This window comes from Ovis aries, chromosome 4 (assembly GCF_016772045.2).
Source record: "Ovis aries strain OAR_USU_Benz2616 breed Rambouillet chromosome 4, ARS-UI_Ramb_v3.0, whole genome shotgun sequence".
In the NCBI taxonomy this organism is placed as follows: Eukaryota; Metazoa; Chordata; class Mammalia; order Artiodactyla; family Bovidae; genus Ovis; species Ovis aries.
Window position 1 is genome coordinate 113,909,036 of NC_056057.1, and position 15,106 is coordinate 113,924,141.

Sequence of the window (15,106 nt, forward strand, 5' to 3'; positions counted from 1 at the left end):
CGTCTGTGGCTTTCTGGGTGTCCAGGCGGCTGGGTCCTGCCCCCCCTCCCCGCCCCCGCCTCAGGGCTTTGCTTCCTCCCTGTGAGGCCGGAGCACCAGGGCCTTTGCTCACACACAGGCTGCCCTGCAGCCAAGCTGGGGGAGGGAGGGAATTTGAGGGAGCGTGAGAACTCAGCTGAGCGCAGCTTTATTAGCTCAGGGGTCAGGGGGTGGCCCCTCCCCGGCTCAGAGGAGGGAGGCGGGCTTTCACTGGCGACCTCCCTTCCTTCCAGGAAGCTGGGTGACTTCTAGAGGAAGAGAAACAGGCCAGGCGTGAGGGAGGCGGTCTTCGCAGGCTCCCAGCCTCCCGCAGCCCAGCTCCAGCGCCCTCTCAGTCCTCTCGTCCCCCTCCCTCCTGGCCGGCCGCCTACCCGCCAGGCCTTAGCTCAGGGGGACAAGGCTTTGATGAAGGCGAACTGTCCGGGAAGGTAGTAGCTGTGGGGGTCCTCGCCGAAGCGCTCCACCCTGCTGCACTGGGCATCCTGGGCGTTGTCCAGCTCCTGCCAGCACAGGGCCACTCGGGCCGCCCCGTTCCAGCCAGCGCCTATTGCCCCCCTCCCCCCTCCCAGGGAGTGTCTGGGCCGAGCCCAGAACCCCTCCTCGACACCCCCAAACCTCTTTATCCAGGCCACTCCCAAGGCCCAGTCTCTCCCCACCTTACCAGCCCCCTCCTCACCCGTTGAACCTGTGTCTGTATGGGACAGTGCACCATCCGACCTAGGACTTGATCCTTTGAGTCCAGCTTGATGCAGGCCAGGCATTTCCGCTTTCTCTGGGGAGCGGGTGTGGAGGCCAGAGAGGAAAGGGGTGAAGGGAGGCGTGCAGCCCTGTGAGGGCGGAACCTAGGGCCAGCCTGCAGTGGGGCCTGTTCCTTTGGCAGGCCAGCTGGGTCCAGGCGCAGCCTAGCTCTGGCCTGGGAATTTTCAAGTCGGAACTATCCTGCAGTTTTCAAACTGTGTGTGTGTGTGTGTCTGTGTGTATGTGTCTGTCTGTAGGCGGCACTTAGTTTTCAAACTGTGTGTATGTCTGTGTGTCTGGCTGTGTCTGACACAGGCAGGTTCTCCCCACCTGGCTTCCACTGCGCTGCCATCTGTTACATTTATCTGTATGTTCTGTTTTCTTGCAAGATTTGAATTGAACACAGGGATCCCGGTGTATAAGTCCAGAAAAGCACTAGTCTGATCCAGCACTCCTCAGCAGAGGGAGGTGACTGAAGCCTTGACGAGCCAGCGCAGGAACAGGACTGGGGGTTGGCAGAAGTGGTTGTGTTCCGAGCCCAGGGATCACCCCCATGGCAGTGACTTGGCCCCGAAGGTGGCTGACAATAGTCAAGCCCTCTTAGGAGTCAGCCCAGGCCGAGCCATCGTCCCCTTGAAAACTCATGAGAAATGGGAAGTTCACTAGGCCTAAGGTGGGGACCACGGCGTCCTTCCGCCAGTGACCTGCAGCCTGGGTGGACCAGCTCTGGAACCTGTGTGTCCATCTCCCTGCCTGTTGCGGCCCCCTCAGCCCAGCCACAGCCATCACCGCCACGGGTGCAGGCAGGCAGGCCGGTCAGAGCCAGGGAGGCTGCCCCGCCCCAGGGTCTCCAACCTCAGGATTCTCCAACTGTGAAGTCCACTGCCCACTCCTGCGCCCACTCCTGCCCTGAGCACGCACCCTGCCATCAGCTCACCCCATTGGGCTTGACCTTGCAGTCTGCTTTCCTCCAGTCCTTCTTCCGACAGCTCGTCTGCTGGAGCTTGAACTCCAGCCTCACAAACTGCCCGGCCGGGAAGAGCTGCCAACAGACGAGAGAGGCCCGCGGCCCAGCTGAGCAGGTGCCGGTGTGACCTGTCCCTGCTTCCCAGCAGTACACCCTGGGGCAGGGGCAGGCGGCTGGGCCAGCGGAGAGCTGGGCGGCTTGCTGGGGCCCAAGCATCGGGGCACCTGCTCTCGGTGGGGGGCACATTCTGGTCTCCTGATCCCCATCCCGCCCTCCCCTCGCTGGGCTGGCGCTTACCGTGTCCGAGGCATTGTCTACGCTGGTCACCTGGAAGGCCCACTGCACAGGCGGATGCTTGTGGAACTCCTCCAGGGCCACCTGCAGGCCCCGGTGCTGGGCTGCCGTGAGCTCTGCCCTGCCCAAGCCCATGGAGCCCAGCCCCAGGGCCAGTGGGAGCAGCAGCTGCCACATGGCTTCACCTCTGTCTCCCGGACCCTGCAGAGGACTGTGCGTCGGTCTGGAGGAGGAGCCACCGGCTCCTGGGCCCCGTGTTTCGGGGCCGCGTCTGGTGGGCTCTGGGCAGAGGTGGGGGGACGCGGATTGGCCCTGCAGACCCCGTCCCCACCCCACTGTGTTCCCCTGACCCATCCCTCTCCTCCCATCCGGCCCCACTGTTCCCAAGGCCGGCCCAGGTTGGCCCTATCCGAGGTAGGTGCTGGGTCCGCTCCAGTCCTTGGGCCAAAAGCTGGGGAGCAGGGCCTGCTCCAGCTCTCTCTACGGGCCTCCCCCATCTTCACCATCCGGGGCCCAAAACGGGGTTGTGGGGGAGGAATGGAGGCTGAATATTTTGGGGAGGACATAAACATGTGGGAGGGGCCCAGGGCGGGTGGGCTTTAGGAGCCCACTTAACCCTCGCTGTGCTGAAAGAGCCCGTTGCCATGGCCCCACCACCTCCGCACTTCCCCCAGAAAATGGGGGTCCCTCCTCCACCCCGCCTCCTCTGTCTTCTTAGGCAGTCTCCCTCCCTTGCCTTGTTCTTTTCTGGAGCCTTCCTCTCCCAGCCCGCCAACCCCGCACCTCAATCCGCGAGACTGGGATGGGGGGCGCCTGAGGGCCGGACTTCCCCGAGAACTCTGCCCGAGAGCAGCCTCCCGAGGACCAGAAAGCCCCAGGTGTGGAGACCCAGGCCCCGCCGGGCAAAGGTGCCAAGCCGTCGCCTCGAAGACAGGACAGGGCTCGCGGAGCAGCCGACAAACGCCGGCCTCCGGAGCTGCGCCCTTTACCCGCCCCGCGCTCCCTCCCTACTCCTCTCCCGCGCCTCGGGGTCTCCCCCCCCCTCCCCTACTCTCCCTCGGGGTCTCCCCCCTCCCCTCCTCCCCTGCACCTTGGGGTCTCCCCCCTCCCCTCCTCTCCCTCTGGGTCTCCCCCGCTCCCCTCCTCTCCCGCGCCTCGGGGTCTCCCCGCCTCGGGGTCTCCCCGCCTCCCCTCCTCTCCCTCTGGGTCTCCCCCCTCCCCTCCTCTCCCTCTGGGTCTCCCCCCTCCCCTCCTCTCCCGCGCCTCGGGGTCTCCCCTCCTCACCTCCTCTCCCGCGCCTCGGGGTCTCCCCTGCGGTCCCGGCCTCTTCCCGGCACCCGTCAGGCTGCCCCCGCGGCGCGCCCGTCTCCTCCCACCTCCTCCTGGGCCCCCTCCAGCGCCCCGCGGCTCCTCCCCGCCCGCCCGCCCGCCGGGACCGGCCTTGGCCGACGGCCCTCCCGGGATTCCCCTCCTCATCCCCGCCCTGCGCTGTCCGGCCCTGCCCTCCCGTCCCCTCCCGCTGGCCCAGCGGGCCGCCCCAGCCCGGGCGCTGCCCTGCCCCCAGGAACAGGGCGACCCCTTCCCCTCAGGCCCCTCCAGGCAGTCCCCAAGACACTCACTCCAGAAAATTCTTCCCAGAAATCCAGACTTCCTCAAACCCCAGGAGACCTCGACGAGTCATTTGAACCGTCCCCCTGCACCTTGGAAACACACTGAAAAGGAGGGTGTCTCCAACACCAGCAAACACATCAGGCGTGAAGGATCACGTCCTGTCTGTGGTGGCAATGGGCTCCCAGGGTCTCCCGTGTGGGTGAAGGGCGGCATGGTGGGGTTCCGAAGGCTGCTGGGGGGTCAGGGGAAAACAAGGGCTCAGCTCCTGCTGCTGCTGAGCAAATAAGAACAAGCCCTGGGACTTGGTGTGTCAGCCACCAGACACGCTGCTACCTAAGTCCCAGGCCCTCTGCCCCTTGCCTGTTGCCCACGGAGAGAGAGTGACAGCCGCTCAGTCGTGAGCAACTCTTTGCGACCCCATGGACTACACAGTTCATGGAATTCTCCAGGCCTAATACTGGAGCCGTTTCCTTCTCCAGGGGATCTTCCCAACCCAGGGATCGAACCAGGGTCTCCTGCATTGCAGGCGGATTCTTTACCAGCTGAGCCACCAGGGAAGCCCTCAGGAAGATGACCTGGTTTAACCACCAGGACCCCTGAACCTTCTGCTCCCTTCTCTGTGGTGTGGGGGCCAGAGGCCCTCCCGCTAGGGGGTTGTTTGGAGGATTAAACAGGGAGATGTATGGAGAGGGATGGATGACCCTGTGTTTGGTCCCCTTCCCAGGCACCCCTGGCAGGATTCTCCACGTGGAGCCCAGAGCTTCCTTTGCAATGTGCCCTGGGGGTGCCAGAAAGATCCTCGCCTTCAATTAGCCAGTTCTGGGGGCTGAAATCCCACCTTGGACATTTCAGTCCCATCTGCGAGTTGTCAACAATCACTAAGCAGAGATGAGAGCTGGGGTCTTTGTTCTCCCGGAACTTCCTCTGGGGCTAGAGAAACAGCAGGGCCACGTGCTGGGGGAGGCCCAGGAAGTGGGTGACCAGGGAAAACTTCAAGACAAGGTGGGCTTGTGCTGAGGAAGGCAGGAAAGTGACCCCGCCTTCAGCGGGGGCTGCCTCAGGCCTGGGGCGGGCAAGGCAGGAGAGTGGGGGCCAGGTGCAGACGCAGGCAGGTCACTCAGCCGACAGAATGGCCTGTGGGGGCAAGGATCGTGAGTGGCGGGCAGCACAGGGCTGATGAGGGTGGGGCTGCCATGCCCTCCTCCAGAGGATCTTCCCGACACAGGGACCGACCCCACACCCTTGTCTCCTGTGAAGGCAGGCAGGTTCTTTACCACTAGTGCGCCCGGGAAGCCCCGTTACTGTTCAGTTCAGTTCAGGGGTTACTCAGGGTACATTCATGAGCTCAGAGTCAGATGACCCAGGCGAGCAGCGACAGTGCTTAGCTGTTTACTGGTGGTTAATGATCTCCCCGGAGATCACAGTTGAAAGCAGAAATTCACATATCCGGGTCCTTCTGACAAAGATTTCAAAATGTGCCCAGTTGCTCAGTTTTGTCCGATTCTTGGCGGCTGCGTAGCCCACCAGCCTCCTTTGCCCATGGAATTTTCTAGGCAAGAATACTGGAGTGGGCTGCCATTTCCTCCTCCAGGGGATCTTCCCTACTAAGGGACTGAGGCCACGTCTCTTACGTCCCCTGCACTGGCAGGTGGATTCTTTACCACTATTGCCACCTAGGGAGAAGGCAATGGCAACCCGCTCCAGTACTCTTGCCTGGCAAATCCCATGGACGGAGGAGCCTGGTGGGCTGCAGTCCATGGGGTTGCTAGGAGTTGGACACGACTGAGCGAATTCACTTTCATGCATTGGAGAAGGAAATGGCAACCCACTCCAGTGTTCTTGCCTGGAGGATCCCAGGGACGGGGGAGCCTGGTGGGCTGCCGTCTATGGGGTCGCACAGAGTCGGACACGACTGAAGCGACTTAGCAGCAGCAGCAGCAGCAGCAGTGCCACCTAGAAAGTCCTTGGTTATAGGAGTGTTATATTGGTGAGAAAACTTATACTAATTTAAAATTTTTGATGTTGAATATCTGGTTAACATTATTTTTGAGTTTTTTTTTTTTTTTTTTTGCATTGCCACATGGCATGTGGGATCCTAGCTCTCTGACCAGGATTGAACCCATGACCCCTGCTCTGGAAGTGCAGAGTCTTAATCCCTGGAACCCCGGGGAAGTCTCAATGTTCTTTTAGTTTCAGGAAAATATTGGTACATGTTTGCTCATGCTAAGTCACTTTAGTCGTGTTTGTGATCCTATGGACTGTAGCCTGCCAGGCTCCTCCGTCCATGGGGATTCTCCCAGCAAGAATACGGGAATGGGTTGCCATGCCCTCCTCCAGAGGATCTTCCCGACCCAGGGATTGAACCCGCATCTCTTGTCTCCTGCATTGGCTGGCAAGTTCTTTACCACTACTGCCACCTGGGGATGCCCCATTACTGAAAACCTTAGTAAAACCCTTCCATGACTCAAGCAATGAGTGTTGGCAAAACAAACAAACAAACAAACAAACTTATCCATTGTCTTTTACTTCTTTCCACAGTCTCATAAACCAGTGATGTTTCATGGCATTTGCCCTTAAATACTAACTGACTTTAACTGTAACCATGATGCTTGCATAGAGCCTGCTCAGAAAAGTGAACACAAATATTTTCAATATTCAGTGGAATGAAGCAACACGGGAAACATTGGTCTCTTGTTTGAAAACTCCAAGACCTCAGCCACACTGGCCACATCTCAAGTGCTCATCACGAATGACGTGTGTCTACCTGTGCTCATGCATGTGTAGAATGTTTCTAGAAGGAGAAACAAAAAGCTTGTGGCAGTGGTTGCCTCTGAGGAGAGAAACTGTCTGGCTCCGAGAGGGGAAAGGGGAAGCAGAGAGGAAAACAGCATGCCCTTTGTATCTGTACAGGCTCATACCATCTGGGTAATTTGTTGATTGCAGTGTAAAAGTAATTTTTTTAAAGTTTAAAAATCACAGAGTAAATAGAGTTGTTGAAAACTCACTCTGGCCAGCGAATGGAGGGGAGACAAGTTCAGGTGCAGGACGCCCTCAGGAGGAGAGAGACAATGGAAGTAGGTAATGAACGTGGCAGAAACCAGGGTGGTGAAGATGGAGACAAGCAGAGGAGGTTAAATCCTTCACCTTTATTTACCGTGTGCCCTGATTTCTGATCCAGTTATGTGTAATCCACTTTTCAGCAGGCTATTACATCTTAAGTTCCATTAAAATTTTTCTGGATGTTCTATTTGCTTCTTTTTCAAATCTTCCTATTCCTTTCAGCTGCTCTTTTGGGCTTATTGGCCATTCGTATACCTTCTTTGGAGAAATGACTGTGCAGTCCCTTGGACCATATTTTAACTTGTCTGTTTGTTGTTGAGTTGTTGGAGTTCTTTATATGTCCTGCACATTAATCCCTTGTCAGATATATGATTTGCAAATACTTTCTCCCATTCTATCGGCTGCTTTTCTACTCTTTTCATAGTGTCCATAAGCTTTTAATTTTCCTGAAGTTCAGCTTATCTACTTATTGCTTCTTTGCTCAGTTGCTCTGTCTAGAACTTCCAGTATTTTGTTCACTAGAAGAGGTAAAAGCAGACATGCTTTCCCTTGTTCCTGATCTTAAAGGAGAAGATTTCAGCTATTTTTGTCATTTGAGCATGATGTTCACTATGTGTTTCTTAGGTATGGTTTTTCCTAAGGAGATAATTTCCTTCTATTACTGGTTTGTTGAGTGGTTTTTATCATGAAAGGGTATTGAATTTTGTCACATGCTTTTCCTGTTTCAGTTTAAAAAATTTTTTTTTCCCCTGCACTGTGAGGCTTGTGGGATGTCAGTTCCCTGAGCAGGGATTGAAACTGTGCCCTCCACAGTGAAAGCACAGAGTCCTCCCCACTGGACCTCCAGGGAATTCCCTATGTGGTTTTGTTCCTTCATTCTGTGAATATGGTTTTGACATTGATGAATTTTTCATATGTTGAAATATTGGGTGGGTCAAGAAATTTGTTCATTCCCCCCCCCAACGTAAGCTAGTTTTAAGAACACTGAATTGTTTTTAACTTCGTTTGAAACAATTTTGTTAGGTTGTATTGTGATAGCTGTCTTATCAGCATGCATTTGAAAAAGAAACTTACCAAAACTGGTGAATTTTTGTGTAGCCATCTTAATATGGAAGATGGAAGAAAAAAAGCAATATTTTTGGTGTATTATGCTTTATTATTATTTCAAGAAAGGTAAAAATGCAAAAATAAAAGATTTGTGCAGTGTATGGAGAAGGTGCTGTGACTGATTTAAAGTGTCAAAAGTGGTTTGCAAAGTTTTATACAGGATGATGCTCCCTGGTCAGGTAGGTCAGTTGATGTTGATACTGATCAAATCAAGACATTGATTGAAAGCAATCAACATTATACAACTTGGGAGATAGCCGACATACTTGAAATATGCAAACCAAGCGCTGAAAATCATTTGCATCAGCTTGATGATGTTCATTCACTGCTTTGATACTTGGCTTCCATGTTAAGCAGAAAAAAACCTTCTTGACTGTATTTCCACATGTAATTCTCTACTTAAATGTAAATGTTCCACTTTTAAAACAAATTTTGACGGGCAATGAAAAGTGGATACTGTACAATAATGTGCAACAGAAGAGATCGTGGGGCAAGTGAGATAAACTACCACCACCACACCAAAGGCCAGTCTTCATCCAGAGAAGGTGTGTTGTGTGTATGGTGGGATTGCAAGGGAATCTTCTATTGTGAGCTCATTCCAGAAAACTGATTAATTCCAGTAAGTACTATTCCCAGTTAGACCAGCTGAAAGAAAAGCGTCTGGAATTAGTCAGCACAAAATGCTGACTTCCATCAGGGGAACTCAAGACTGCACTTCTTTGATGACCAGGCAAACACTGTTACAGTTTGGCTGGGAAGTTCTGATTCCCCCACCGTATTCACCGGACATTTCACCTTCAGATTTCCATTTATTTCAGTCTTTACAAAATTCTGTTAATGGAAAAAACTTCAATTCCCTGGAAGACTGTAAAAAACCGCCTGGAATAGTTCTTTGCTCAAAAAGATAAAAAGTTTTGGGAAGATGGAATAATGAAGTTGCCTGAAAAATGGCAGAAGATAGTTGAAAGAAATGATTCCACCACCATTTTGGTGACTATGTTGTTCAATAAAGCGCTTGGTAAAAATGAAAAACGTGTCTTTTATTTTTACTTAAAAACTGAAGAAACTTTTTGGCCAACCCAATATTTTTGCATTCCAAGAATAAATCTCACTTGGTCGTGATGTATAATCCTTTTAATAGGTGCTGAATTTTGTTTGCTAATATTTTGTTGAGGTTTTTCTTTTGCATCAGTGTTCATGAGGGATATTGGTCTATAGGTTTCTTATAGTTTTTTTTTTTTTTTTCCTCCTGGCTTTGGTATCAAGGCAATGCTGCCTTCATAGAATTATTTAGGAAGTGTTCCCTCTTCAATATTTTGCAAAAGTATGAGTAATAACTCATATTATTTCTTTAAATGTTTGATAAAATTCACCAGTGAAGCCATCTCATCCTGAACTCTTTGTTGGGATAATTTTGATTACTGACTTAATCTTCTTGCTAGTTATAGGTTTAATCAGCTTTTTTATTGCTTTGTGATTTACTTTTGGTTAGTTTTTTGTTTCTAGAAATTTGTCCATTTCATCTAAGTTATCCAATTTGTTGGCATACAATTCTTCATAGTAATCTCATAATACTTTCTATTTCTGTACAATCAATAGTAATGCCTCCACTTTCATTTCTGATTTTAGTAATGTGAGAGATATTCTTGACTTTATCTTTTAAACCTTTCATTGCACTTTTAAGTTAAAATTTCATTTGTGTTTTTTAACATCCAAAACTCTTTCCTATTTAAAAATACCATCCTGTAATGATAAGATTTCTTTATAAAAGTTCCATCTGTTCATTATTTCAGTTCATAGGTTTGGTTTTTCATGTTGAAAGCATTCCTCGAATGAAAGTTTTATGGGAAATTTGAGGCCTTGTCGACTGGTGGGCTGCCCTATAGGGTAATCAGGTGGTAAGCCTGAATTTTTATTATTGTTTGAACGATTCCCAGTATTGGAATTACTCACAGGTCTTTTCTTTGTAGCCATCCAATTTTTCCAAAGAGTCTTTTGAGTTCTTGCGTGTGGCGGGGGTCGCTGGCTGGCTGTGTTCTGGGTGCCCGGTGTGGCCAGGGGCTGAGTGCCATCACTGGCACAGGGGCTCTGACTTGCCCCTTCCACTCTCATGTGGGCCACTCGCCTGATTCTGAGCACCCTGTGGTCCTTGTCGCTCCGTGTTCTCTGCCTGCCTTTTGTCTGTGGAAAACTTTGTCAAAGAATAAGTTTAATCAGAGAAGACAGACATGTGGAAACAAAGGCAGACAGTCCGAGGAGACTAAATAATAATAACGTAGTCGTTAAGCACAGTCAAGGACCTTGAGTTCTCAAGGGCTATAGATAATATTGTGAGTCATATCCTGTGAGCTGTCTGATGGATACCAAAACCCCAGGTGGAGAAGTTAACTACACAAAGACCAGACTGTACCCACAACATAAGCTGCCACAATTCTGAGAACTGGCCTCAAAGAAATGAGAACCAGTGGACCCTGGAACTGAAGATTAACTGGATCTAAAGAGGACACTGATCAGACCACCGAGGTCAATTTGAAGATGACTGCCAGAGGTGATGGTGCTGTTTCTGCTTGTAGTTCCTTCCCCCCCACCCCACCCCAACCCGCCTCCGCCTCACCGCCTCTGCTGTCTATAAAAGCTTTTGCCCCACTGACTGCCAGTGGGGGGATGTCAGCCTTTGGACAGACGTCTGCCACTCTCTCCCCTCAGTTGCCAGCATCTGAAATAAAGCAAATTTTCCTTTCCCCCAACCTGGTCTGTTTATTGGCTTTTGTGCAGCAAGCAGCCAGACCTCACACACTCCTCTAGGTACCAGTTCTATTTTTACAGAGCAAAGCCTCCAGTCTGCAGCAGAGTCCAGGTCCTAAAACTTGCTGCTATGCACTCAACCCGATAGTTTGCAAAGCCAAGTTTTTGTCTGTGATTCTATAATCAGGTATCTTTGTGATAGAAAGAACAAGGCTAGGATGGATAAAATGAAAAAATAAAAATTTCCTGCTTTAGAATAAACGTATGAAAGGATAAGAAATCAGGGTGCCATTTTTAATGTTTTCACGTGGCTGGAAATGAAACCTGGATTTTAATCAGTGGATGCACCTTACCATTAATGTAACCTACCATTATGATGACTCTTTCAAGGAAATTCAGCAAACTGATTGCACCTTTATCAAGTGCATTTAAAAAGTCAGCTTGATGAGTGCGAAATATTTTCCCAAATCAAAATGGTCAGGAGGTTGTTTGTCCAAAAGTTCCGAATGAGCCCATTAAACGCACCCCAGGATCTACCACTAGAGGGCGATGGTGAGCACAAGCTGGGTCTGCACTTTTTGAGTTCCCTATTTTTTTCAAATAACAAGGCTGTGGAATTATTTTTCCTACATCCTTGGGGTAACCTATCATTGCGTTTTGATGCCGGTTTTGCTGGGAAAGATTGAAGGCAGGAGAAGAAGGGGACTACAGAGGATGAGAGGGCTGGATAGCATCACCAACTCGATGGACCTGAGTTTGAGTAAACTCCGGGAGCTGGTGATGGACAGGGAAGACTGGTGTGCTGCAGTCCATGGGGTCGCAAAGAGCCAGACACGAGTGAGCAACTGAACTGAACGGAACTGAACTTAACCCTAAGGACTTCTCATAACTCCATCTGACTCATAAACCATGCCAATTTGTTGCAATGATTTTGTATATGACTTTCTGTTGTGTATATAGATATAACATGTCTTTTATGATTGTAAAAGGGCACACAGCAAGGATAATATTGTAAGCAGCATCTTGGTGAATGAAAAGCACTTAGGGTACTTGAGATGCTATGAAATGCAATACTTTTCAAGTGTTCTTTTTTTTTAATGGAGTGAAAGCTTGCTTTATTAATTTAATTTTAAATTTATTTTTTAATTGAAGGATAATTGCTTTACTGAATTGTGTTGGTTTCTACCAAACATCAACGCGAATCAGCCAAGTGTTCTTTTTGAAATGAATTTTACTTGGTATATTATTTATTGAATGTAGTAATTTAATGCTGATAGAATGTTACCATGTAGTAATGCAACATGTTACAGTGTTTTAATGTCTAATAACATCTCCAAAATAAGCCTCACTAAATCCTGCTAAGGGGAAACTTCCTTCTCATGTTTTGAGACAGAGAAGGCAAACAAGTTCTGAGACTATCAGAGACTTCTCTGGCCAGCTCTGGAGGCACCAAATTTATCTGTGACCCAGATTTGATCTGGAGCTGAGAGGAAGCATGCCAAGTTGAAGCCAAGTTTACAGTCTGATTCCTCTGACTCAAGTGGCTTTATTCAAAAGGAGCTGAGTAGGAATGAGCCGAGGTTAGAGGCAACATTTTTGTTATTTGGTCTGAAGCTCCAATACTTTGGCCACCTCATGCGAAGAGCTGACTCATTGGAAAAGACTCTGATGCTGGGAGGGATTGGGGGTGGGAGGAGAAGGGGACGACAGAGGATGAGATGGCTGGATGGCATCACCGACTCGATGCACATGAGTTTGGGTGAACTGCGGGAGTTAGTGATGGACAGGGAGGCCTGCCATGCTGCGATTCATGGGGTCGCAAAGAGTCGGACACGACTGAGGGACTGAACTGAATTGAACTGAAACAGGTACAGATGGCATTCATAAACAGCAGTACATGGCATTCACAGGAAACAAAACACTTGGAAATACATGTGCTTTTCTAAGTTGCAGGCTTCCCAGAGGGTTGTCTTGTGCTTCTGAAATGGAGCAGGACCCTGTAGTCCTTGCTCCTCCTCCTTGTCCTCTGCCTGCCTTTTGTCTTCAGAAAACTTTAGTCAAAGAATAAGTTGAACCAGAGAAATGAGAACATACATAAACAAAGGAAAACAGTCAAAGGAGACCAAATAATAATAATAATAATAATGTAGTCATTAAGCATAGTTGAGGAACTTTAGCTCTTTCTCAAGGACTTTCTGAGCATATCCTATGAGCTGTCTTATAGATACCAAAACAACAGGTGGAGAAGTTAACTACATGATGTCCAGACTGTACAGAAGCTGCCACAATTCTGAGAACTGGCCGCAAAGAAATGGGAACAAATGGGCCCTGGACCTAAAGATTAACTGTACCTAAAACAACCAAGATGATGCAGGTCAGACCACCAGTGACCAATTTGAAGATGACTGTCACAGCTGACTGTTCTGTTTCTGCATGTAGCCCCCTCCTTCTGTCTATAAAACCTCTTGCCCAACTGGTTACCGGAGGGAGCTGGGAGTCGGCCTTTGGACAGACGTCCGCCCTCCCCTGCCCCCAGTTGCCGGCATCTGAAATAAAGCAAACTTTCCTTTCCATAAGCCTGGGCTGCTTATTGGCTTTTGAGCAGCGAGCAGCCAGATGGTCACACACACTCTTTCGGTAACTCTTCCAAATCAAGCTTGGCTTTAAGCTACCCACTCCACTATTCTGGCCTGGAGAATCATATGGGCTATATAGTCCAAAGAGTCGGACACGACTGAGCGACTTTCACGTTCACGTTCAAGCCAAGAATGGATACACCCCGGTCTCTGAATCCATCTTTTGAATTTAGTTGAAGAAGGCAGAGCCTGATGCCAGTCTGCAATAGAAAAAGACATAAATAAGGGACTTCCCTGGTGGTCCAGTGGTTAGGACTCTGTGCTCCCAATGCAGAGGGCACAGGTTTGATGCCTGGTTGGGGAACTAAGATCCCCCAGCCTACTTGGTGCTGCTGAAAAAAAAAAAAACAAAAACAGATATAGATGAGATTTGACAGTCAAAACGCAAAAATGTCAATTTCTAGAGGAAATCAAGTACTTTCTCTCTTGGCTGAGACACCAGGGTGACTGATTCATGGCAGCTCCTCCCGGCAATGTGTGATGCCTGGACCAGACCCCTACCTGGGGGTAACAGTGGTCGCCAGGATGTGGAGCACCCTCCTCCCCGCTGAGTGGGTGACTCTGGCCACTTTCATCCCCCTTGGAGCCAGAGGTTCTTCAGTGATTCCCGCCCTCCAGTTACTCTGCAATAATGTTCCAGATAAAAGAATACGTTCACAGCACCGCTACCAACAGTCAGAGCCCTTCCAGTGGGAAAGCTACAAACTGAAGTTTTCTCCCAGGTTTCTTGTTCTTTGCCTCACTCACATACTGATTGGAATTTTTCTGCAAGAAAAAAAAAAAGTGTTTTTGTTTTTTTTTCCTCTCTCACTAAAAGTTCTGTCCAACTCCATCGACTGCTTAACAAGCAATAGCCAAGGCAGGAGGTTTGAAGGTCACTGGTTGACAGCTGGGGGTGCTCTGAGTGGTCTAATCAAACTCGCCTCCCCATGGAGTCGAGAACTCACATTTCCTCTTTCATTCGGTCCACAAACACTCATGGAGTTCCCGCCAGGGGCTGGCACCTTTCTAGAGGCTGGCTGTCTAAAGGGTTCTCTCGTGGCTCAGACGGTAAAGAATCCGCCTGCTAAGCAGGAAACCCAGGTTCAATCCCTGGGTGGGTAAAATCCCCTGGAGAAGGGAATGGCAACCCCCTCCAGAATGCTTGCCTGGAGAATCCCATGGACAGAGGAGCCTGGAGGGCAAACAGTCGGACATGACTGAATGACTAACAGTTTCACTTTCACTTTTCATGTAGTGCATCAGTTCAGTTCAGTCGCTCAGTCGTGTCTGACTCTTTGCGACCCCATGAATCACAGCACGCCAGGCCTCCTTGTCCATCACCATCTCCCGGAGTTCACTCAGACTCACGTTCATCGAGTCCATGATGCCATCCAGCCATCTCATCCTGTTGTTCCCTTCTCCTCCCGCCCCCAATCCTTCCCAGCATCAGAGTCTTTTCCAATGAGTCAACTCTTCACATGAGGTGGCCAAAGTACTGGAGTTTCAGCTTTAGCATCATTCCTTCCAAAGAAATCCCAAGGCTGATCTCCTTCAGAATGGATTGGTTGGATCTCCCTGCAGTCCAAGGGACTCTCAAGAGTCTTCTCCAACACCACAGTTCAAAAGCATCAATTCTTCGGCGCTCAGCCTTCTTCACAGTCCAACTCTCACATCCATACATGACCACAGGAAAAACCATAGCCTTGACTAGACGGACCTTTGTTGGCAAAGTAATGTCTCTGCTTTTGAATATACTATCTAGGTTGGTCATAACTTTTCTTCCAAGGAGTAAGCATTTTTTAATTTCATGGCTGCAGTCACCATCTGCAGTGATTTTGGAGCCCAAAAAAAGTCTGACACTGTTTCTACTGTTTCCCCATCTATTTCCCCTGAAGTTATGGGAAAGTAGGGAAAACCACTAGACCAT

General features: G+C 49.9%; 1 protein-coding gene across 11 annotated transcripts; it reads right to left on the reverse strand.

Annotated features, from left to right (window-relative positions):
• Positions 1-171: 171 nt before the first annotated feature.
• Positions 172-3,385, reverse strand: RARRES2 (retinoic acid receptor responder 2). 11 transcript variants are annotated; one of them, XM_027968950.3, is made up of 6 exons: positions 3,323-3,385; positions 2,042-2,239; positions 1,715-1,819; positions 725-811; positions 411-539; positions 172-287 (listed from the first exon to the last, which is right to left on the reverse strand). In XM_027968950.3, exons 2-5 carry the CDS (start codon positions 2,213-2,215, stop codon positions 426-428), a joined length of 480 nt encoding a protein of 159 aa, XP_027824751.1. In that variant the 5' UTR covers positions 2,216-2,239; positions 3,323-3,385; the 3' UTR covers positions 172-287; positions 411-425. The 11 variants fall into 11 exon arrangements, with proteins under 11 accessions (XP_027824751.1, XP_027824748.1, XP_027824744.1 ...); XM_027968947.3 differs by having other exon boundaries at positions 716-811; XM_027968943.3 differs by having other exon boundaries at positions 701-811.
• Positions 3,386-15,106: the final 11,721 nt, after the last annotated feature.